The sequence below is a fragment of the Lissotriton helveticus genome, assembly GCF_964261635.1.
Source record: "Lissotriton helveticus chromosome 1_1 unlocalized genomic scaffold, aLisHel1.1 SUPER_1_unloc_71, whole genome shotgun sequence".
Taxonomy (NCBI): Eukaryota; Metazoa; Chordata; class Amphibia; order Caudata; family Salamandridae; genus Lissotriton; species Lissotriton helveticus.
Genome location: NW_027611716.1, coordinates 1026428 through 1045189, shown reverse-complemented (window position 1 = coordinate 1045189; position 18762 = coordinate 1026428). Strand labels below are relative to the sequence as shown.

Here is an 18762-nt window from a genome sequence, read left to right as displayed (position 1 = left end):
GGACAAGAACGACAGTGAGACCCAGAGGGCTCCCTGTCAAATAAAGCACCCCCATCAAAAGATTAGGTGCACCAAAACTAGTAGCCCTAGTGTAGGAAGGTGGCTACCTGACTATGGTTACCCCAGATTTTTTGCCTGTGTTTAGCTGGTTTTTTGACTTAGTTGACCTGGTTCCCTGCTAATCAGGGCCCCAGGCCATCTGCTCCCTCTGTAAAATGGATTCCATGTACCCTAGGTACATACCAATTGGAAATGGACTCCTTGTCAGCCCCTGTAGAATGCACTATAGATGCACAGGGCATAGGGGCCACTAAGGCCTACCAGGGGCTGCAGCATATCTTTTGCCACCCCTGGCTGGTTCTTAAATTGACACAACTGGCTGATCACTCAGCTGGGGTAAGGTGGTGTACACACCCCTTGCTTAGATATAGTATACCTATGTCTAAACCTATATCTGGACACATGTAAACCTGTGAGCCACTCCTATAGACAGGCCTCACCAATCCTGGAGGCTGGGTGCATGGTTTTTATGTGAGATGGAGCTCTAGCATGAGCTGAGCCTGTCTGCAGCCGTCGGGAACAAATCCCTAAGCTGTTTCAGGATAATGCCATACCATATACTATTAAGTGCCTTATAATCCTCGCGGTTATTTAGCAACTCTGGTTTGGCTTTATCAAAACATGTCGTGTAAGGTGTCATACGCTTTGGAATACCATCCCCTCGCCAGTTCTGGCGACGGGGATGGCATTCCACCCCTCTAGAGGGGTAAGACATGTTACTTCACTTTAATGCGGTTGATTTCTCCAAAGGCCTTAAGATCCACAAAATGGATGCCTCTGCCACAGACAAATGTCTGGACCCCTGGAGCTGACCGAAACCCAGTCAAGGGGGTCCTGGACAAAGGGTTTCCTGTCACAGGAGGGTGTCACCGCCCTCCAGACAGGAGATAGTGTATTGTAGCAGGGAGGTTTGAAAGAAACCAGACACTGCCTGGGGCGCACAAGGCTGCCCCTTGCATAATCCGGCCAAACCGGTTCTGGGGCACTCCAGCCCTCGTGCCAGGGCGGCCTGGATCAAAGGAAGGGGGTGTATCCACCCACTTCCTGGGTCCCACCCATAGGAGGGGACCTAGCAGGTAATCACGCCCACCAGATTCGAATAAGAGTGGGAGCAGTGCCAATGCACATCAGATTTCCTGGAAGAAACATTTGAAACGATATTCTGGACCCTTCGCCCTCCATCTCAACGTGGAAGCCCGAAGAATCTCCCTTGTGGTCAAGGAGTGACCACCCTGCAGCAGCAGGCACCATCCAGCCCTCGACGTCTACTTGGTTGCAGTTCCCGCCGGAACTCGAGCGACTGAGATCGACGAGATCAAGCCTGCCCAGCTTCTAACAGCCCGATCCACAGTCCCTGCAAAGCTGAGACCCGTGGAGGCGACCGGAAGCGTGGGGCACGCCATCTTGAAGTGACCACGAGACGCTGACCGTGCAGCCCACGAGTGACCCTCGAAGCTGTACACCGGGGTTTGAGAAGCCCCCACCCTGAGCTACTCCTGAGCCGAAGTTCAGCCCTCCACACTCGACGAGTGCTGCGTGGGGCCCTTTGGCACGATTTGGCTCAACGCGTTGGCCCGGTCACTTGCCAGCTGGCTTGTGGTCCCTGTGCCGACGAACTACAAAAGAAGACTCGTGATTCTGGTTGCTCCAGATCCACACCAGCTCCCCTGAAAAGGAGCCCCGACTCTGACCTTCCTGGTCCGAGTGAGACGCCATCTTCCAATCCCGCGTGGATTGCTCTTACCAAGGCTTGTTTGCTCCAAACCGGAAGCCGACTGCACCGACGGTGAGAGCCTGCGTGGGACAGATCGTGACCTGCTCCTGGACGTCGCAGATGCCCCAGAGCCCACGTGACAGCGAAGAGAAGCGCCTCGACGACCACCTGATTGCGCCCGACATTGCCTGGTTCCGTCCTGGTTCCACCCTGGTCACTGCTGAGTGACCCAGACTCTGTCCCCTCTGCTTTCAGGTACTCTACAACTTGAGTCCACCCTTGGACTCCACCGGACACTTCGTCTTCACCCTGCCTGCAGCCCTTTCAGCTTCAAGCACCAAGAGCCTGCGTGTCAAAACCCGACGCCACTTCGACCCTGTGCACCCACTTCCTGTGGGTGAGGTAACTTTGCTCCGCCGGTGTTCCCACACTGGTGCACACCTCTAGGGTCTGTGTGTTAAGTTTTGTTCCTCTAGGTTCAGCGGAAGTGTCCTTAAACTTTAACTATTTGACTTTTACGCACCATTGGTTAACATTGGTGCATGCGTGCGCTTTCCGCACATCTCCCGAATCCCGAGGGCCATTCCCGACTTCAGCATTGCTTGTCCTGACTGCTCCCAGCGATTCCCTAGGCCCTAGGCCTAACCACTGTTCGAGTGGCCTCTCTTATACCACTTGTTTAGTATATGGTTTGAGTGGCCCCCTGCCCTCATCCATAATTGTGCAACTTTGTATGTTTAAACAGTGCTTTTGATTTAACGCTTGTGCCCCTTTATTCATAAAGAATACTGGGGATTGTTTTTAGTAATAAACACATATATTTTTATAATATATACTTGTGTGGTGTCCTTTCATTTGGTATTACAGGATTGTATGTGGTAAAACAGCTCGCTTAACACGACCTCTTAAGTTAAGCCTTTAGGCTGCTTAGTCCATGCTACCCCTAGGATAGCTTGTCTAATAAGGTTGACTTACAACCAGACACCATAAGGGGATTGTTTGGTCAGGTAGTAGGTGGTTCCAGAATTGGAAACATCCCCTACCAGGCCAACTTCTCACATTGGTGAGCAGCGGTGCGGATTTGAGCTTGCTGTTGTTTTACCATTGCAATCTTTATATCAAATTGAAAGATCACATCAAGTACCTCTAGGTACATATAAAATCAAAAGCTTAGCATATTAAGTTCTACTGAACTTAGTAGTTGTAGGTTGAAGGGAGTAGCACACCCCTGACTACAACTCACTAGCAAGGTCCAGTAGGAAAACACTTAGTGTAGGTAAGTGCACCACTTACACCTCACTAGTAACCATGTCCGACACAGGAAAGGCCTCAGGGTCTAGTCCTGTGACAGTTGACCCTACCCAGGCAACTTCTGGATATGACAAACTAACCCGCAGAGACTTGATTGTCTTGTGCAAAGCAAGAGGGTTAAAAAGGGGCAGAAGCCCCACCTGCCTAACCCTGATAGAACTCCTAGAACAGGATGACTTAGAGAGGGCAAAAGCAGCTTCCCTAGATACAGGAACTGGAGGGAACCCCCCTGCAGTTGATCCCCCTGAAGAGGAGGATGATGATGACTTGGATGAGGACTCAGAGGTTGAGGACTTAGAAGTACAGGATCAGGGTAGCCAGGTTCCAGTTGGTAGGCTTAGCCAGGCCAACTTGGACCTACTGGGGAATGGAGAGGGCCAGCACCTCCCCAGAACCCAACATGTGATTCTCCCAGGCAACAGAAGAGTGAGATCTCCCTCAGGGGACTCTCATCTTTCTAGTGCCTCCAGAGAATCAGAGAGAGGCATGAGTGCTTCTCAGAAAGCTGAGCATAGGGCTAGAATGAGGGCTGTCAGACTCCAGATAGAGAGAGAGGAGGTAGCCCTGAGTCAAGCTAAGCTTACCTTAGCTCAAGCTAAACTTGCCTTGGCAAGAGAGCAGAAATTGTGTGGCTTAGATGCCACTGGTGGCAGCAATATTCCTAAAGAGAAACCCAGGTCCTATGATAGTAGAAACCTGACAAAGATTGTGCCCCCCTTCAAAGAAGGGGATGACATCCACAAATGGATGACTGCTCTTGAGAGAGCCTGCATGGTACAGCAGGTTCCTGAGGAACAGTGGGCAGCAATCTTATGGTACTCCTTTTCAGAGAAAGGGAGGGACAAGCTCCTCACTGTCAGACATGAGGATGCAAACAATTACAAAGTCCTGAAGAGTGTTCTGATAGATGGGTTTGGCTTAACCACTGAACAGTACAGGTTCAAGTTCAGAGACACCCAGAAGACACAGACTCAGGACTGGACTGATTTTGTAGATTGTGCTACTAAGGCTCTGGAGGGTTGGCTGCATGGCAGCAAAGTACATGACTTTACAGGATTGTATAATTTGATTATGAGGGAGCAGATCCTAAGTAATTGTCAGAACCAGCTCTTACACCAGCACCTGGTAGACTCTGATCTGACCTCTCCCCAAGAATTGGGAAAGAAGGCAGACAAATGGGTCAGAACCAGGATTAGGCCTAAGAATCAGGACAGTAACCAGAAGAAGGAGTCTACCAAGCCTCAAGATAAGGGTGGGGATAAAAGTAAAGAAAAGACTTCCCCAGGGCCCCAAAACTCCAAGGATGGGGGTGGGTCCCAAGACACTTCTTCAACTGAGAAAAAACCCTATTGTTATCCCTGTAAACAGGTGGGGCATTACAAAACAGACAGCTGTTGTCCCAAGAATAACAATAAAGAAAATATACCTCCAAAGCCAGCTTCAACACCTCCTGTTACTGTCAGCAGTAATCCCCCAGGAAGTGGAAGCACACCCAGGAATCTGGGTGGGTTTACTTTTGGAAATCAGATGGACCCTGGCCTATCCAGGTCCCCATCACCCAATGATCTTGTTTATGAGGCTGGCATGGGGTTTGCCAACTTCTCTGCTTGCCCAAATACTTTGAGCAAGTATAGACAAGAACCCATCATCAATGGTTTAAGAGTGGAAGCTTTTAGAGACACAGGGGCTAGCATCACCATGGTGGCTGATGGCATAGTCCCCTCTAAGCAACTTTTACCTGGTGCCACATACCAGGTAATAAACATTGATGGCATCCAAACAAATCATCCCATGGCAGTAGTAAGTCTCAGCTGGGGAGGTGTCACTGGCCCAAAGAGAGTGGCAGTGTCCCCAAACTTGCCTGTAGACTGTCTACTGGGTAATGATTTAGAAATCTCAGCCTGGGCTGGGGTTGAACAGGAAATCCATTCTAGAATGGTAAATTCCAATGGAAAGGTTAGTGGGGCTGTAATGGCTACAGCCCCAATTCAAGATGTCCTTCCTGAAAAGGTTGGTAGGGCTGAGAAACTCTCTGCCCCATCTTTAGCAAAAGCTCTTCCTGAACAGAATAGCAAAGCTGTTATGATAACAGCAGAAACCCAAACTGAGTCTCCTCCTGAAAAGGTTGGTGGGGCTGTGATGGCCACAACCCAAACTCAAACTGACACGTGTGTTGTGAAACCTGAAATGATGGATAACTCCACACAAACTGAGAGCATGGAGGAGGAAGAGAAATCTCCCCCTCACCAGACTTTAGGACAGGATCAGCCTCCTCAGGGAACTGATCTTACCCCTGATGAAGGAACTGCCCCAGAGGTGGTTGGGCCTAGCCTGACAGAACCTCTGATGTCAGTGGAACCTTCTCAGGTGGGACCCAGTCTGGAGCAGGTAACCTGCCCCTCTCTACCTTGCCTTAGCCAGCCCAGGGCTGCAGAGGACAAGAAGGACAGTGAGACCCAGAGGGCCCCCTGTCAAATAAAGCACCCCCATCAAAAGATTAGGTGCACCAAAACTAGTAGCCCTAGTAAGGTGAAAACTTTAAAAACTCCTGAGGGAGCCCCCTCAAAAACAGTTAGGGACCTCCCACAGATGGATTCTGTTGGGCACAGCCAAACCTGGGACCCAAGGGGCCCAAACCTGAACTGTCCCTCCAGCAAGCCAAACAGAGGGACCCAGCCTCCAGCTTTAGGTAGCCAGAGGTTGACCCTGAGAGCACAGTGCAACTCAGTTAAAGAAAGAAAGGCACACATGGTGGAAGATAATTGGAGGAAGCTAAGCCCTAAATTAGTAGAGCCTCACTTCAATACTCCATATCCAAACCAGCCTTTAACTTTGCATAAACACACCCAAGGTAGTGATTCCCTATGGTGGAGACCCTCTAATACCCAAAGGGTGAGGGACTGCTTAGTGGACCATGAGACAGGGGGTACCCATGCTAGTGCAGGTACTTCCTTATATGGCCACTCAGGCAATATAGGCTTACCTGGCCAAGGATAGCCTTATCTCCTTTCGTTTGGGGGGGGGTTATGTAGGAAGGTGGCTACCTGACTATGGTTACCCCAGATTTTTTGCCTGTGTTTAGCTGGTTTTTTGACTTAGTTGACCTGGTTCCCTGCTAATCAGGGCCCCAGGCCATCTGCTCCCTCTGTAAAATGGATTCCATGTACCCTAGGTACATACCAATTGGAAATGGACTCCTTGTCAGCCCCTGTAGAATGCACTATAGATGCACAGGGCATAGGGGCCACTAAGGCCTACCAGGGGCTGCAGCATATCTTTTGCCACCCCTGGCTGGTTCTTAAATTGACACAACTGGCTGATCACTCAGCTGGGGTAAGGTGGTGTACACACCCCTTGCTTAGATATAGTATACCTATGTCTAAACCTATATCTGGACACATGTAAACCTGTGAGCCACTCCTATAGACAGGCCTCACCAATCCTGGAGGCTGGGTGCATGGTTTTTATGTGAGATGGAGCTCTAGCATGAGCTGAGCCTGTCTGCAGCCATCGGGAACAAATCCCTAAGCTGTTTCAGGATAATGCCATACCATATACTATTAAGTGCCTTATAATCCTCGCGGTTATTTAGCAACTCTGGTTTGGCTTTATCAAAACATGTCGTGTAAGGTGTCATACGCTTTGGAATACCATCCACTCGCCAGTTCTGGCGACGGGGATGGCATTCCACCCCTCTAGAGGGGTAAGACATGTTACTTCACTTTAATGCGGTTGATTTCTCCAAAGGCCTTAAGATCCACAAAATGGATGCCTCTGCCACAGACAAATGTCTGGACCCCTGGAGCTGACCGAAACCCAGTCAAGGGGGTCCTGGACAAAGGGTTTCCTGTCACAGGAGGGTGTCACCGCCCTCCAGACAGGAGATAGTGTATTGTAGCAGGGAGGTTTGAAAGAAACCAGACACTGCCTGGGGCGCACAAGGCTGCCCCTTGCATAATCCGGCCAAACCGGTTCTGGGGCACTCCAGCCCTCGTGCCAGGGCGGCCTGGATCAAAGGAAGGGGGTGTATCCACCCACTTCCTGGGTCCCACCCATAGGAGGGGACCTAGCAGGTAATCACGCCCACCAGATTCGAATAAGAGTGGGAGCAGTGCCAATGCACATCAGATTTCCTGGAAGAAACATTTGAAACGATATTCTGGACCCTTCGCCCTCCATCTCAACGTGGAAGCCCGAAGAATCTCCCTTGTGGTCAAGGAGTGACCACCCTGCAGCAGCAGGCACCATCCAGCCCTCGACGTCTACTTGGTTGCAGTTCCCGCCGGAACTCGAGCGACTGAGATCGACGAGATCAAGCCTGCCCAGCTTCTAACAGCCCGATCCACAGTCCCTGCAAAGCTGAGACCCGTGGAGGCGACCGGAAGCGTGGGGCACGCCATCTTGAAGTGACCACGAGACGCTGACCGTGCAGCCCACGAGTGACCCTCGAAGCTGTACACCGGGGTTTGAGAAGCCCCCACCCTGAGCTACTCCTGAGCCGAAGTTCAGCCCTCCACACTCGACGAGTGCTGCGTGGGGCCCTTTGGCACGATTTGGCTCAACGCGTTGGCCCGGTCACTTGCCAGCTGGCTTGTGGTCCCTGTGCCGACGAACTACAAAAGAAGACTCGTGATTCTGGTTGCTCCAGATCCACACCAGCTCCCCTGAAAAGGAGCCCCGACTCTGACCTTCCTGGTCCGAGTGAGACGCCATCTTCCAATCCCGCGTGGATTGCTCTTACCAAGGCTTGTTTGCTCCAAACCGGAAGCCGACTGCACCGACGGTGAGAGCCTGCGTGGGACAGATCGTGACCTGCTCCTGGACGTCGCAGATGCCCCAGAGCCCACGTGACAGCGAAGAGAAGCGCCTCGACGACCACCTGATTGCGCCCGACATTGCCTGGTTCCGTCCTGGTTCCACCCTGGTCACTGCTGAGTGACCCAGACTCTGTCCCCTCTGCTTTCAGGTACTCTACAACTTGAGTCCACCCTTGGACTCCACCGGACACTTCGTCTTCACCCTGCCTGCAGCCCTTTCAGCTTCAAGCACCAAGAGCCTGCGTGTCAAAACCCGACGCCACTTCGACCCTGTGCACCCACTTCCTGTGGGTGAGGTAACTTTGCTCCGCCGGTGTTCCCACACTGGTGCACACCTCTAGGGTCTGTGTGTTAAGTTTTGTTCCTCTAGGTTCAGCGGAAGTGTCCTTAAACTTTAACTATTTGACTTTTACGCACCATTGGTTAACATTGGTGCATGCGTGCGCTTTCCGCACATCTCCCGAATCCCGAGGGCCATTCCCGACTTCAGCATTGCTTGTCCTGACTGCTCCCAGCGATTCCCTAGGCCCTAGGCCTAACCACTGTTCGAGTGGCCTCTCTTATACCACTTGTTTAGTATATGGTTTGAGTGGCCCCCTGCCCTCATCCATAATTGTGCAACTTTGTATGTTTAAACAGTGCTTTTGATTTAACGCTTGTGCCCCTTTATTCATAAAGAATACTGGGGATTGTTTTTAGTAATAAACACATATATTTTTATAATATATACTTGTGTGGTGTCCTTTCATTTGGTATTACAGGATTGTATGTGGTAAAACAGCTCGCTTAACACGACCTCTTAAGTTAAGCCTTTAGGCTGCTTAGTCCATGCTACCCCTAGGATAGCTTGTCTAATAAGGTTGACTTACAACCAGACACCATAAGGGGATTGTTTGGTCAGGTAGTAGGTGGTTCCAGAATTGGAAACATCCCCTACCAGGCCAACTTCTCACACCTAGTAAGGTGAAAACTTTAAAAACTCCTAAGGGAGCCCCCTTAAAAACAGTTAGGGACCTCCCACAGGTGGATTCTGTTGGGCACAGCCAAACCTGGGACCCAAAGGGCCCAAACCTGAACTGTCCCTCCAGCAAGCCAAACAGAGGGACCCAGCCTCCAGCTTTAGGTAGCCAGAGGTTGACCCTGAGAGCACAGTGCAACTCAGTTAAAGAAAGAAAGGCACACATGGTGGAAGATAATTGGAGGAAGCCAAGCCCTGACTTAGAAGAGCCTCACTTCAATACTCCATATCCAAACCAGCCTTTAACTTTGTGTAGGAAGGTGGCTACCTGACTATGGTTACCCCAGATTTTTTGCCTGTGTTTAGCTGGTTTTTTGACTTAGTTGACCTGGTTCCCTGCTAATCAGGGCCCCAGGCCATCTGCTCTCTCTGTAAAATGGATTCCATGTACCCTAGGTACATACCACAATTGGAAATGGACTCCTTGTCAGCCCCTGTATAATGCACTATAGGTGCCCAGGGCATAGGAGCCACCAAGGCCTACCAGGGGCTGCAGCATATCTTTTGCCACCCCTGGCTGGTTCTTAAATTGACACAACTGGCTGATCACTCAGCTGGGGTAAGGTGGTGTACACACCCCTTGCTTAGATATAGTATACCTATGTCTAAACCTATATCTGGACACATGTAAACCTGTGAGCCACTCCTATAGACAGGCCTCACCAATCCTGGAGGCTGGGTGCATGGTTTTTATGTGAGATGGAGCTCTAGCATGAGCTGAGCCTGTCTGCAGCCGTCGGGAACAAATCCCTAAGCTGTTTCAGGATAATGCCATACCATATACTATTAAGTGCCTTATAATCCTCGCGGTTATTTTGCAACTTTGGTTTGGCTTTATCAAAACATGTCGTGTAAGGTGTCATACGCTTTGGAATACCATCCCCTCGCCAGTTCTGGCGACGGGGATGGCATTCCACCCCTCTAGAGGGGTAAGACATGTTACTTTGCTTTAATGCGGTTGATTTCTCCAAAGGCCTTAAGATCCACAAAATGGATGCCTCTGCCACAGACAAATGTCTGGACCCCTGGAGCTGACCGAAACCCAGTCAAGGGGGTCCTGGACAAAGGGTTTCCTGTCACAGGAGGGTGTCACCGCCCTCCAGACAGGAGATAGTGTATTGTAGCAGGGAGGTTTGAAAGAAACCAGACACTGCCTGGGGCGCACAAGGCTGCCCCTTGCATAATCCGGCCAAACCGGTTCTGGGGCACTCCAGCCCTCGTGCCAGGGCGGCCTGGATCAAAGGAAGGGGGTGTATCCACCCACTTCCTGGGTCCCACCCATAGGAGGGGACCTAGCAGGTAATCACGCCCACCAGATTCGAATAAGAGTGGGAGCAGTGCCAATGCACATCAGATTTCCTGGAAGAAACATTTGAAACGATATTCTGGACCCTTCGCCCTCCATCTCAACGTGGAAGCCCGAAGAATCTCCCTTGTGGTCAAGGAGTGACCACCCTGCAGCAGCAGGCACCATCCAGCCCTCGACGTCTACTTGGTTGCAGTTCCCGCCGGAACTCGAGCGACTGAGATCGACGAGATCAAGCTTGCCCAGCTTCTAACAGCCCGATCCACAGTCCCTGCAAAGCTGAGACCCGTGGAGGCGACCGGAAGCGTGGGGCACGCCATCTTGAAGTGACCACGAGACGCTGACCGTGCAGCCCACGAGTGACCCTCGAAGCTGTACACCGGGGTTTGAGAAGCCCCCACCCTGAGCTACTCCTGAGCCGAAGTTCAGCCCTCCACACTCGACGAGTGCTGCGTGGGGCCCTTTGGCACGATTTGGCTCAACGCGTTGGCCCGGTCACTTGCCAGCTGGCTTGTGGTCCCTGTGCCGACGAACTACAAAAGAAGACTCGTGATTCTGGTTGCTCCAGATCCACACCAGCTCCCCTGAAAGGGAGCCCCGACTCTGACCTTCCTGGTCCGAGTGAGACGCCATCTTCCAATCCCGCGTGGATTGCTCTTACCAAGGCTTGTTTGCTCCAAACCGGAAGCCGACTGCACCGACGGTGAGAGCCTGCGTGGGACAGATCGTGACCTGCTCCTGGACGTCGCAGATGCCCCAGAGCCCACGTGACAGCGAAGAGAAGCGCCTCGACGACCACCTGATTGCGCCCGACATTGCCTGGTTCCGTCCTGGTTCCACCCTGGTCACTGCTGAGTGACCCAGACTCTGTCCCCTCTGCTTTCAGGTACTCTACAACTTGAGTCCACCCTTGGACTCCACCGGACACTTCGTCTTCACCCTGCCTGCAGCCCTTTCAGCTTCAAGCACCAAGAGCCTGCGTGTCAAAACCCGACGCCACTTCGACCCTGTGCACCCACTTCCTGTGGGTGAGGTAACTTTGCTCCGCCGGTGTTCCCACACTGGTGCACACCTCTAGGGTCTGTGTGTTAAGTTTTGTTCCTCTAGGTTCAGCGGAAGTGTCCTTAAACTTTAACTATTTGACTTTTACGCACCATTGGTTAACATTGGTGCATGCGTGCGCTTTCCGCACATCTCCCGAATCCCGAGGGCCATTCCCGACTTCAGCATTGCTTGTCCTGACTGCTCCCAGCGATTCCCTAGGCCCTAGGCCTAACCACTGTTCGAGTGGCCTCTCTTATACCACTTGTTTAGTATATGGTTTGAGTGGCCCCCTGCCCTCATCCATAATTGTGCAACTTTGTATGTTTAAACAGTGCTTTTGATTTAACGCTTGTGCCCCTTTATTCATAAAGAATACTGGGGATTGTTTTTAGTAATAAACACATATATTTTTATAATATATACTTGTGTGGTGTCCTTTCATTTGGTATTACAGGATTGTATGTGGTAAAACAGCTCGCTTAACACGACCTCTTAAGTTAAGCCTTTAGGCTGCTTAGTCCATGCTACCACTAGGATAGCTTGTCTAATAAGGTTGACTTACAACCAGACACCATAAGGGGATTGTTTGGTCAGGTAGTAGGTGGTTCCAGAATTGGAAACATCCCCTACCAGGCCAACTTCTCACATTGGTGAGCAGCGGTGCGGATTTGAGCTTGCTGTTGTTTTACCATTGCAATCTTTATATCAAATTGAAAGATCACATCAAGTACCTCTAGGTACATATAAAATCAAAAGCTTAGCATATTAAGTTCTACTGAACTTAGTAGTTGTAGGTTGAAGGGAGTAGCACACCCCTGACTACAACTCACTAGCAAGGTCCAGTAGGAAAACACTTAGTGTAGGTAAGTGCACCACTTACACCTCACTAGTAACCATGTCCGACACAGGAAAGGCCTCAGGGTCTAGTCCTGTGACAGTTGACCCTACCCAGGCAACTTCTGGATATGACAAACTAACCCGCAGAGACTTGATTGTCTTGTGCAAAGCAAGAGGGTTAAAAAGGGGCAGAAGCCCCACCTGCCTGACCCTGATAGAACTCCTAGAACAGGATGACTTAGAGAGGGCAAAAGCAGCTTCCCTAGATACAGGAACTGGAGGGAACCCCCCTGCAGTTGATCCCCCTGAAGAGGAGGATGATGATGACTTGGATGAGGACTCAGAGGTTGAGGACTTAGAAGTACAGGATCAAGGTAGCCAGGTTCCAGTTGGTAGGCTTAGCCAGGCCAACTTGGACCTACTGGGGAATGGAGAGGGCCAGCACCTCCCCAGAACCCAACATGTTATTCTCCCAGGCAACAGAAGAGTGAGGTCCCCCTCAGGGGACTCTCATATTTCTAGTGCCTCCAGAGAATCACAGAGAAGCATGGGTGCTTCTCAAAAGCTAGAACATAGGGCCAGAATGAGGGCTGTCAAACTCCAGATAGAGAGGGAGGAGGTAGCCTTGGCTCAAGCTAGACTTGCCTTGGCAAGAGAGCAAAAATTGTGTGGCTTAGGTGCCACTGGTGGCAGCAATATTCCTAAAGAGAAACCCAGGTCCTATGATAGTAGAAACCTGACAAAGATTGTGCCCCCCTTCAAAGAAGGGGATGACATCCACAAATGGATGACTGCTCTTGAGAGAGCCTGCATGGTACAGCAGGTTCCTGAGGAACAGTGGGCAGCAATCTTATGGTACTCCTTTTCAGAGAAAGGGAGGGACAAGCTCCTCACTGTCAGACATGAGGATGCAAACAATTACAAAGTCCTGAAGAGTGTTCTGATAGATGGGTTTGGCTTAACCACTGAACAGTACAGGTTCAAGTTCAGAGACACCCAGAAGACACAGACTCAGGACTGGACTGATTTTGTAGATTGTGCTACTAAGGCTCTGGAGGGTTGGCTACATGGCAGCAAAGTACATGACTTTACAGGGTTGTATAATTTGATTATGAGGGAGCAGATCCTAAGTAACTGTCAGAACCAGCTCTTACACCAGCACCTGGTAGACTCTGATCTGACCTCTCCCCAAGAATTGGGAAAGAAGGCAGACAAATGGGTCAGAACCAGGATTAGGCCTAAGAATCAGGACAGTAACCAGAAGAAGGAGTCTACCAAGCCTCAAGATAAGGGTGGGGATAAAAGTAAAGAAAAGACTTCCCCAGGGCCCCAAAACTCCAAGGATGGGGGTGGGTCCCAAGACACTTCTTCAACTGAGAAAAAACCCTATTGTTATCCCTGTAAACAGGTGGGGCATTACAAAACAGACAGCTGTTGTCCCAAGAATAACAATAAAGAAAATATACCTCCAAAGCCAGCTTCAACACCTCCTGTTACTGTCAGCAGTAATCCCCCAGGAAGTGGAAGCACACCCAGGAATCTGGGTGGGTTTACTTTTGGAAATCAGGTGGACCCTGGCCTATCCAGGTCCCCATCACCCAATGATCTTGTTTATGAGGCTGGCATGGGGTTTGCCAACTTCTCTGCTTGCCCAAATACTTTGAGCAAGTATAGACAAGAACCCATCATCAATGGTTTAAGAGTTGAAGCTTTTAGAGACACAGGGGCTAGCATCACCATGGTGGCTGATGGCATAGTCCCCTCTAAGCAACTTTTACCTGGTGCCACATACCAGGTAATAAACATTGATGGCATCCAAACAAATCATCCCATGGCAGTAGTAAGTCTCAGCTGGGGAGGTGTCACTGGCCCAAAGAGAGTGGCAGTGTCCCCAAACTTGCCTGTAGACTGTCTACTGGGTAATGATTTAGAAATCTCAGCCTGGGCTGGGGTTGAACAGGAAATCCATTCTAGAATGGTAAATTCCAATGGAAAGGTTAGTGGGGCTGTAATGGCTACAGCCCCAATTCAAGATGTCCTTCCTGAAAAGGTTGGTAGGGCGGAGATACTCCCTGCCCCATCTTTAGCAAAAGCTCTTCCTGAACAGAATAGCAAAGCTGTTATGATAACAGCAGAAACCCAAACTGAGTCTCCTCCTGAAAAGGTTGGTGGGGCTGTGATGGCCACAGCCCAAACTCAAACTGACACGTGTGTTGTGAAACCTGAAATGATGGATAACTCCACACAAACTGAGAGCATGGAGGAGGAAGAGAAATCTCCCCCTCACCAGACTTTAGGACAGGATCAGCCTCCTCAGGGAACTGATCTTACCCCTGATGAAGGAACTGCCCCAGAGGTGGTTGGGCCTAGCCTGACAGAACCTCTGATGTCAGTGGACCCTTCTCAGGTGGGACCCAGTCTGGAGCAGGTAACCTGCCCCTCTCTACCTTGCCTTAGCCAGCCCAGGGCTGCAGAGGACAAGAAGGACAGTGAGACCCAGAGGGCCCCCTGTCAAATACAGCACCCCCATCAAAAGATTAGGTGCACCAAAACTAGTAGCCCTAGTAAGGTGAAAACTTTAAAAACTCCTGAGGGAGCCCCCTTAAAAGTAGTTAGGGACCTCCCACAGATGGATTCTGTTGGGCACAGCCAAACCTGGGACCCAAGGGGCCCAAACCTGAACTGTCCCTCCAGCAAGCCAAACAGAGGGGCCCAGCCTCCAGCTTTAGGTAGCCAGAGGCTGACCCTGAGAGCACAGTGCAACTCAGTTAAAGAAAGAAAGGCACACCTGGTGGAAGATAATTGGAGGAAGCCAAGCCCTAACTTAGTAGAGCCTAACTTCAATACTCCATATCCAAACCAGCCTTTAACTTTGCATAAACACACCCAAGGTAGTGATTCCCTATGGTGGAGACCCTCTAATACCCAAAGGGTGAGGGACTGCTTAGTGGACCATGAGACAGGGGGTACCCATGCTAGTGCAGGTACTTCCTTATATGGCCACTCAGGCAATATAGGCTTACCTGGCCAAGGATAGCCTTATCTCCTTTCGTTTGGGGGGGGGTTATGTAGGAAGGTGGCTACCTGACTATGGTTACCCCAGATTTTTTGCCTGTGTTTAGCTGGTTTTTTGACTTAGTTGACCTGGTTCCCTGCTAATCAGGGCCCCAGGCCATCTGCTCTCTCTGTAAAATGGATTCCATGTACCCTAGGTACATACCACAATTGGAAATGGACTCCTTGTCAGCCCCTGTATAATGCACTATAGGTGCCCAGGGCATAGGAGCCACCAAGGCCTACCAGGGGCTGCAGCATATCTTTTGCCACCCCTGGCTGGTTCTTAAATTGACACAACTGGCTGATCACTCAGCTGGGGTAAGGTGGTGTACACACCCCTTGCTTAGATATAGTATACCTATGTCTAAACCTATATCTGGACACATGTAAACCTGTGAGCCACTCCTATAGACAGGCCTCACCAATCCTGGAGGCTGGGTGCATGGTTTTTATGTGAGATGGAGCTCTAGCATGAGCTGAGCCTGTCTGCAGCCGTCGGGAACAAATCCCTAAGCTGTTTCAGGATAATGCCATACCATATACTATTAAGTGCCTTATAATCCTCGCGGTTATTTTGCAACTTTGGTTTGGCTTTATCAAAACATGTCGTGTAAGGTGTCATACGCTTTGGAATACCATCCCCTCGCCAGTTCTGGCGACGGGGATGGCATTCCACCCCTCTAGAGGGGTAAGACATGTTACTTTGCTTTAATGCGGTTGATTTCTCCAAAGGCCTTAAGATCCACAAAATGGATGCCTCTGCCACAGACAAATGTCTGGACCCCTGGAGCTGACCGAAACCCAGTCAAGGGGGTCCTGGACAAAGGGTTTCCTGTCACAGGAGGGTGTCACCGCCCTCCAGACAGGAGATAGTGTATTGTAGCAGGGAGGTTTGAAAGAAACCAGACACTGCCTGGGGCGCACAAGGCTGCCCCTTGCATAATCCGGCCAAACCGGTTCTGGGGCACTCCAGCCCTCGTGCCAGGGCGGCCTGGATCAAAGGAAGGGGGTGTATCCACCCACTTCCTGGGTCCCACCCATAGGAGGGGACCTAGCAGGTAATCACGCCCACCAGATTCGAATAAGAGTGGGAGCAGTGCCAATGCACATCAGATTTCCTGGAAGAAACATTTGAAACGATATTCTGGACCCTTCGCCCTCCATCTCAACGTGGAAGCCCGAAGAATCTCCCTTGTGGTCAAGGAGTGACCACCCTGCAGCAGCAGGCACCATCCAGCCCTCGACGTCTACTTGGTTGCAGTTCCCGCCGGAACTCGAGCGACTGAGATCGACGAGATCAAGCTTGCCCAGCTTCTAACAGCCCGATCCACAGTCCCTGCAAAGCTGAGACCCGTGGAGGCGACCGGAAGCGTGGGGCACGCCATCTTGAAGTGACCACGAGACGCTGACCGTGCAGCCCACGAGTGACCCTCGAAGCTGTACACCGGGGTTTGAGAAGCCCCCACCCTGAGCTACTCCTGAGCCGAAGTTCAGCCCTCCACACTCGACGAGTGCTGCGTGGGGCCCTTTGGCACGATTTGGCTCAACGCGTTGGCCCGGTCACTTGCCAGCTGGCTTGTGGTCCCTGTGCCGACGAACTACAAAAGAAGACTCGTGATTCTGGTTGCTCCAGATCCACACCAGCTCCCCTGAAAGGGAGCCCCGACTCTGACCTTCCTGGTCCGAGTGAGACGCCATCTTCCAATCCCGCGTGGATTGCTCTTACCAAGGCTTGTTTGCTCCAAACCGGAAGCCGACTGCACCGACGGTGAGAGCCTGCGTGGGACAGATCGTGACCTGCTCCTGGACGTCGCAGATGCCCCAGAGCCCACGTGACAGCGAAGAGAAGCGCCTCGACGACCACCTGATTGCGCCCGACATTGCCTGGTTCCGTCCTGGTTCCACCCTGGTCACTGCTGAGTGACCCAGACTCTGTCCCCTCTGCTTTCAGGTACTCTACAACTTGAGTCCACCCTTGGACTCCACCGGACACTTCGTCTTCACCCTGCCTGCAGCCCTTTCAGCTTCAAGCACCAAGAGCCTGCGTGTCAAAACCCGACGCCACTTCGACCCTGTGCACCCACTTCCTGTGGGTGAGGTAACTTTGCTCCGCCGGTGTTCCCACACTGGTGCACACCTCTAGGGTCTGTGTGTTAAGTTTTGTTCCTCTAGGTTCAGCGGAAGTGTCCTTAAACTTTAACTATTTGACTTTTACGCACCATTGGTTAACATTGGTGCATGCGTGCGCTTTCCGCACATCTCCCGAATCCCGAGGGCCATTCCCGACTTCAGCATTGCTTGTCCTGACTGCTCCCAGCGATTCCCTAGGCCCTAGGCCTAACCACTGTTCGAGTGGCCTCTCTTATACCACTTGTTTAGTATATGGTTTGAGTGGCCCCCTGCCCTCATCCATAATTGTGCAACTTTGTATGTTTAAACAGTGCTTTTGATTTAACGCTTGTGCCCCTTTATTCATAAAGAATACTGGGGATTGTTTTTAGTAATAAACACATATATTTTTATAATATATACTTGTGTGGTGTCCTTTCATTTGGTATTACAGGATTGTATGTGGTAAAACAGCTCGCTTAACACGACCTCTTAAGTTAAGCCTTTAGGCTGCTTAGTCCATGCTACCACTAGGATAGCTTGTCTAATAAGGTTGACTTACAACCAGACACCATAAGGGGATTGTTTGGTCAGGTAGTAGGTGGTTCCAGAATTGGAAACATCCCCTACCAGGCCAACTTCTCACACTTTGCATAAACACACCCAAGGTAGTGATTCCCTATGGTGGAGACCCTCTAATACCCAAAGGGTGAGGGACTGCTTAGTGGACCATGAGACAGGGGGTACCCATGCTAGTGCAGGTACTTCCTTATATGGCCACTCAGGCAATATAGGCTTACCTGGCCAAGGATAGCCTTATCTCCTTTCGTTTGGGGGGGGGTTATGTAGGAAGGTGGCTACCTGACTATGGTTACCCCAGATTTTTTGCCTGTGTTTAGCTGGTTTTTTGACTTAGTTGACCTGGTTCCCTGCTAATCAGGGCCCCAGGCCATCTGCTCTCTCTGTAAAATGGACTCCATGTACCCTAGGTACATACCACAATTGGAAATGGACTCCTTGTCAGCCCCTGTATAATGCACTATAGGTGCCCAGGGCATAGGGGCCACCAAGGCCTACCAGGGGCTGCAGCATATCTTTTGCCACCCCTGGCTGGTTCTTAAATTGACACAACTGGCTGATCACTCAGCTGGGGTAAGGTGGTGTAATCACCCCTTGCTTAGATGTAGTATACCTATATCTAAACCTATATCTGGACACATATTAACCTGTGAGCCACTCCTATGGAAGGCCTCATCAATCCTGGAGGCAGAGTGCGTGGTTTCATGTGAGATGGAGCTCTAGCATGAGCTGAGCCTGTCTGCAGCTGTCGGGAACAACTCCCTAAGCTGTTTCAGGATAATGCCATACCATATACTCTTAAGTGCCTTATAATCCTCGCGGTTATATAGCAACTTTGGTTTGGCTTTATCAAAACATGTCGTGTAAGGTGTCATACGATTTGGAATTTATTTATTTATTTATTTATTTA

At 50.8% G+C, this 18762-nt stretch overlaps 1 protein-coding gene across 1 annotated transcript in view; it reads left to right on the top strand.

The window, feature by feature from the left end:
- LOC144806434 (uncharacterized) overlaps positions 1-18762 on the top strand; it is a 226253-nt gene that overhangs the window by 1414 nt on the left and 206077 nt on the right. The window contains exon 2 of the mRNA XM_078672801.1: positions 5402-6257. Coding sequence (XP_078528927.1) covers positions 5402-6082 — 681 coding nt within the window. The 3' untranslated portion in view covers positions 6083-6257. The remainder of the gene's footprint in view (positions 1-5401; positions 6258-18762) is intronic.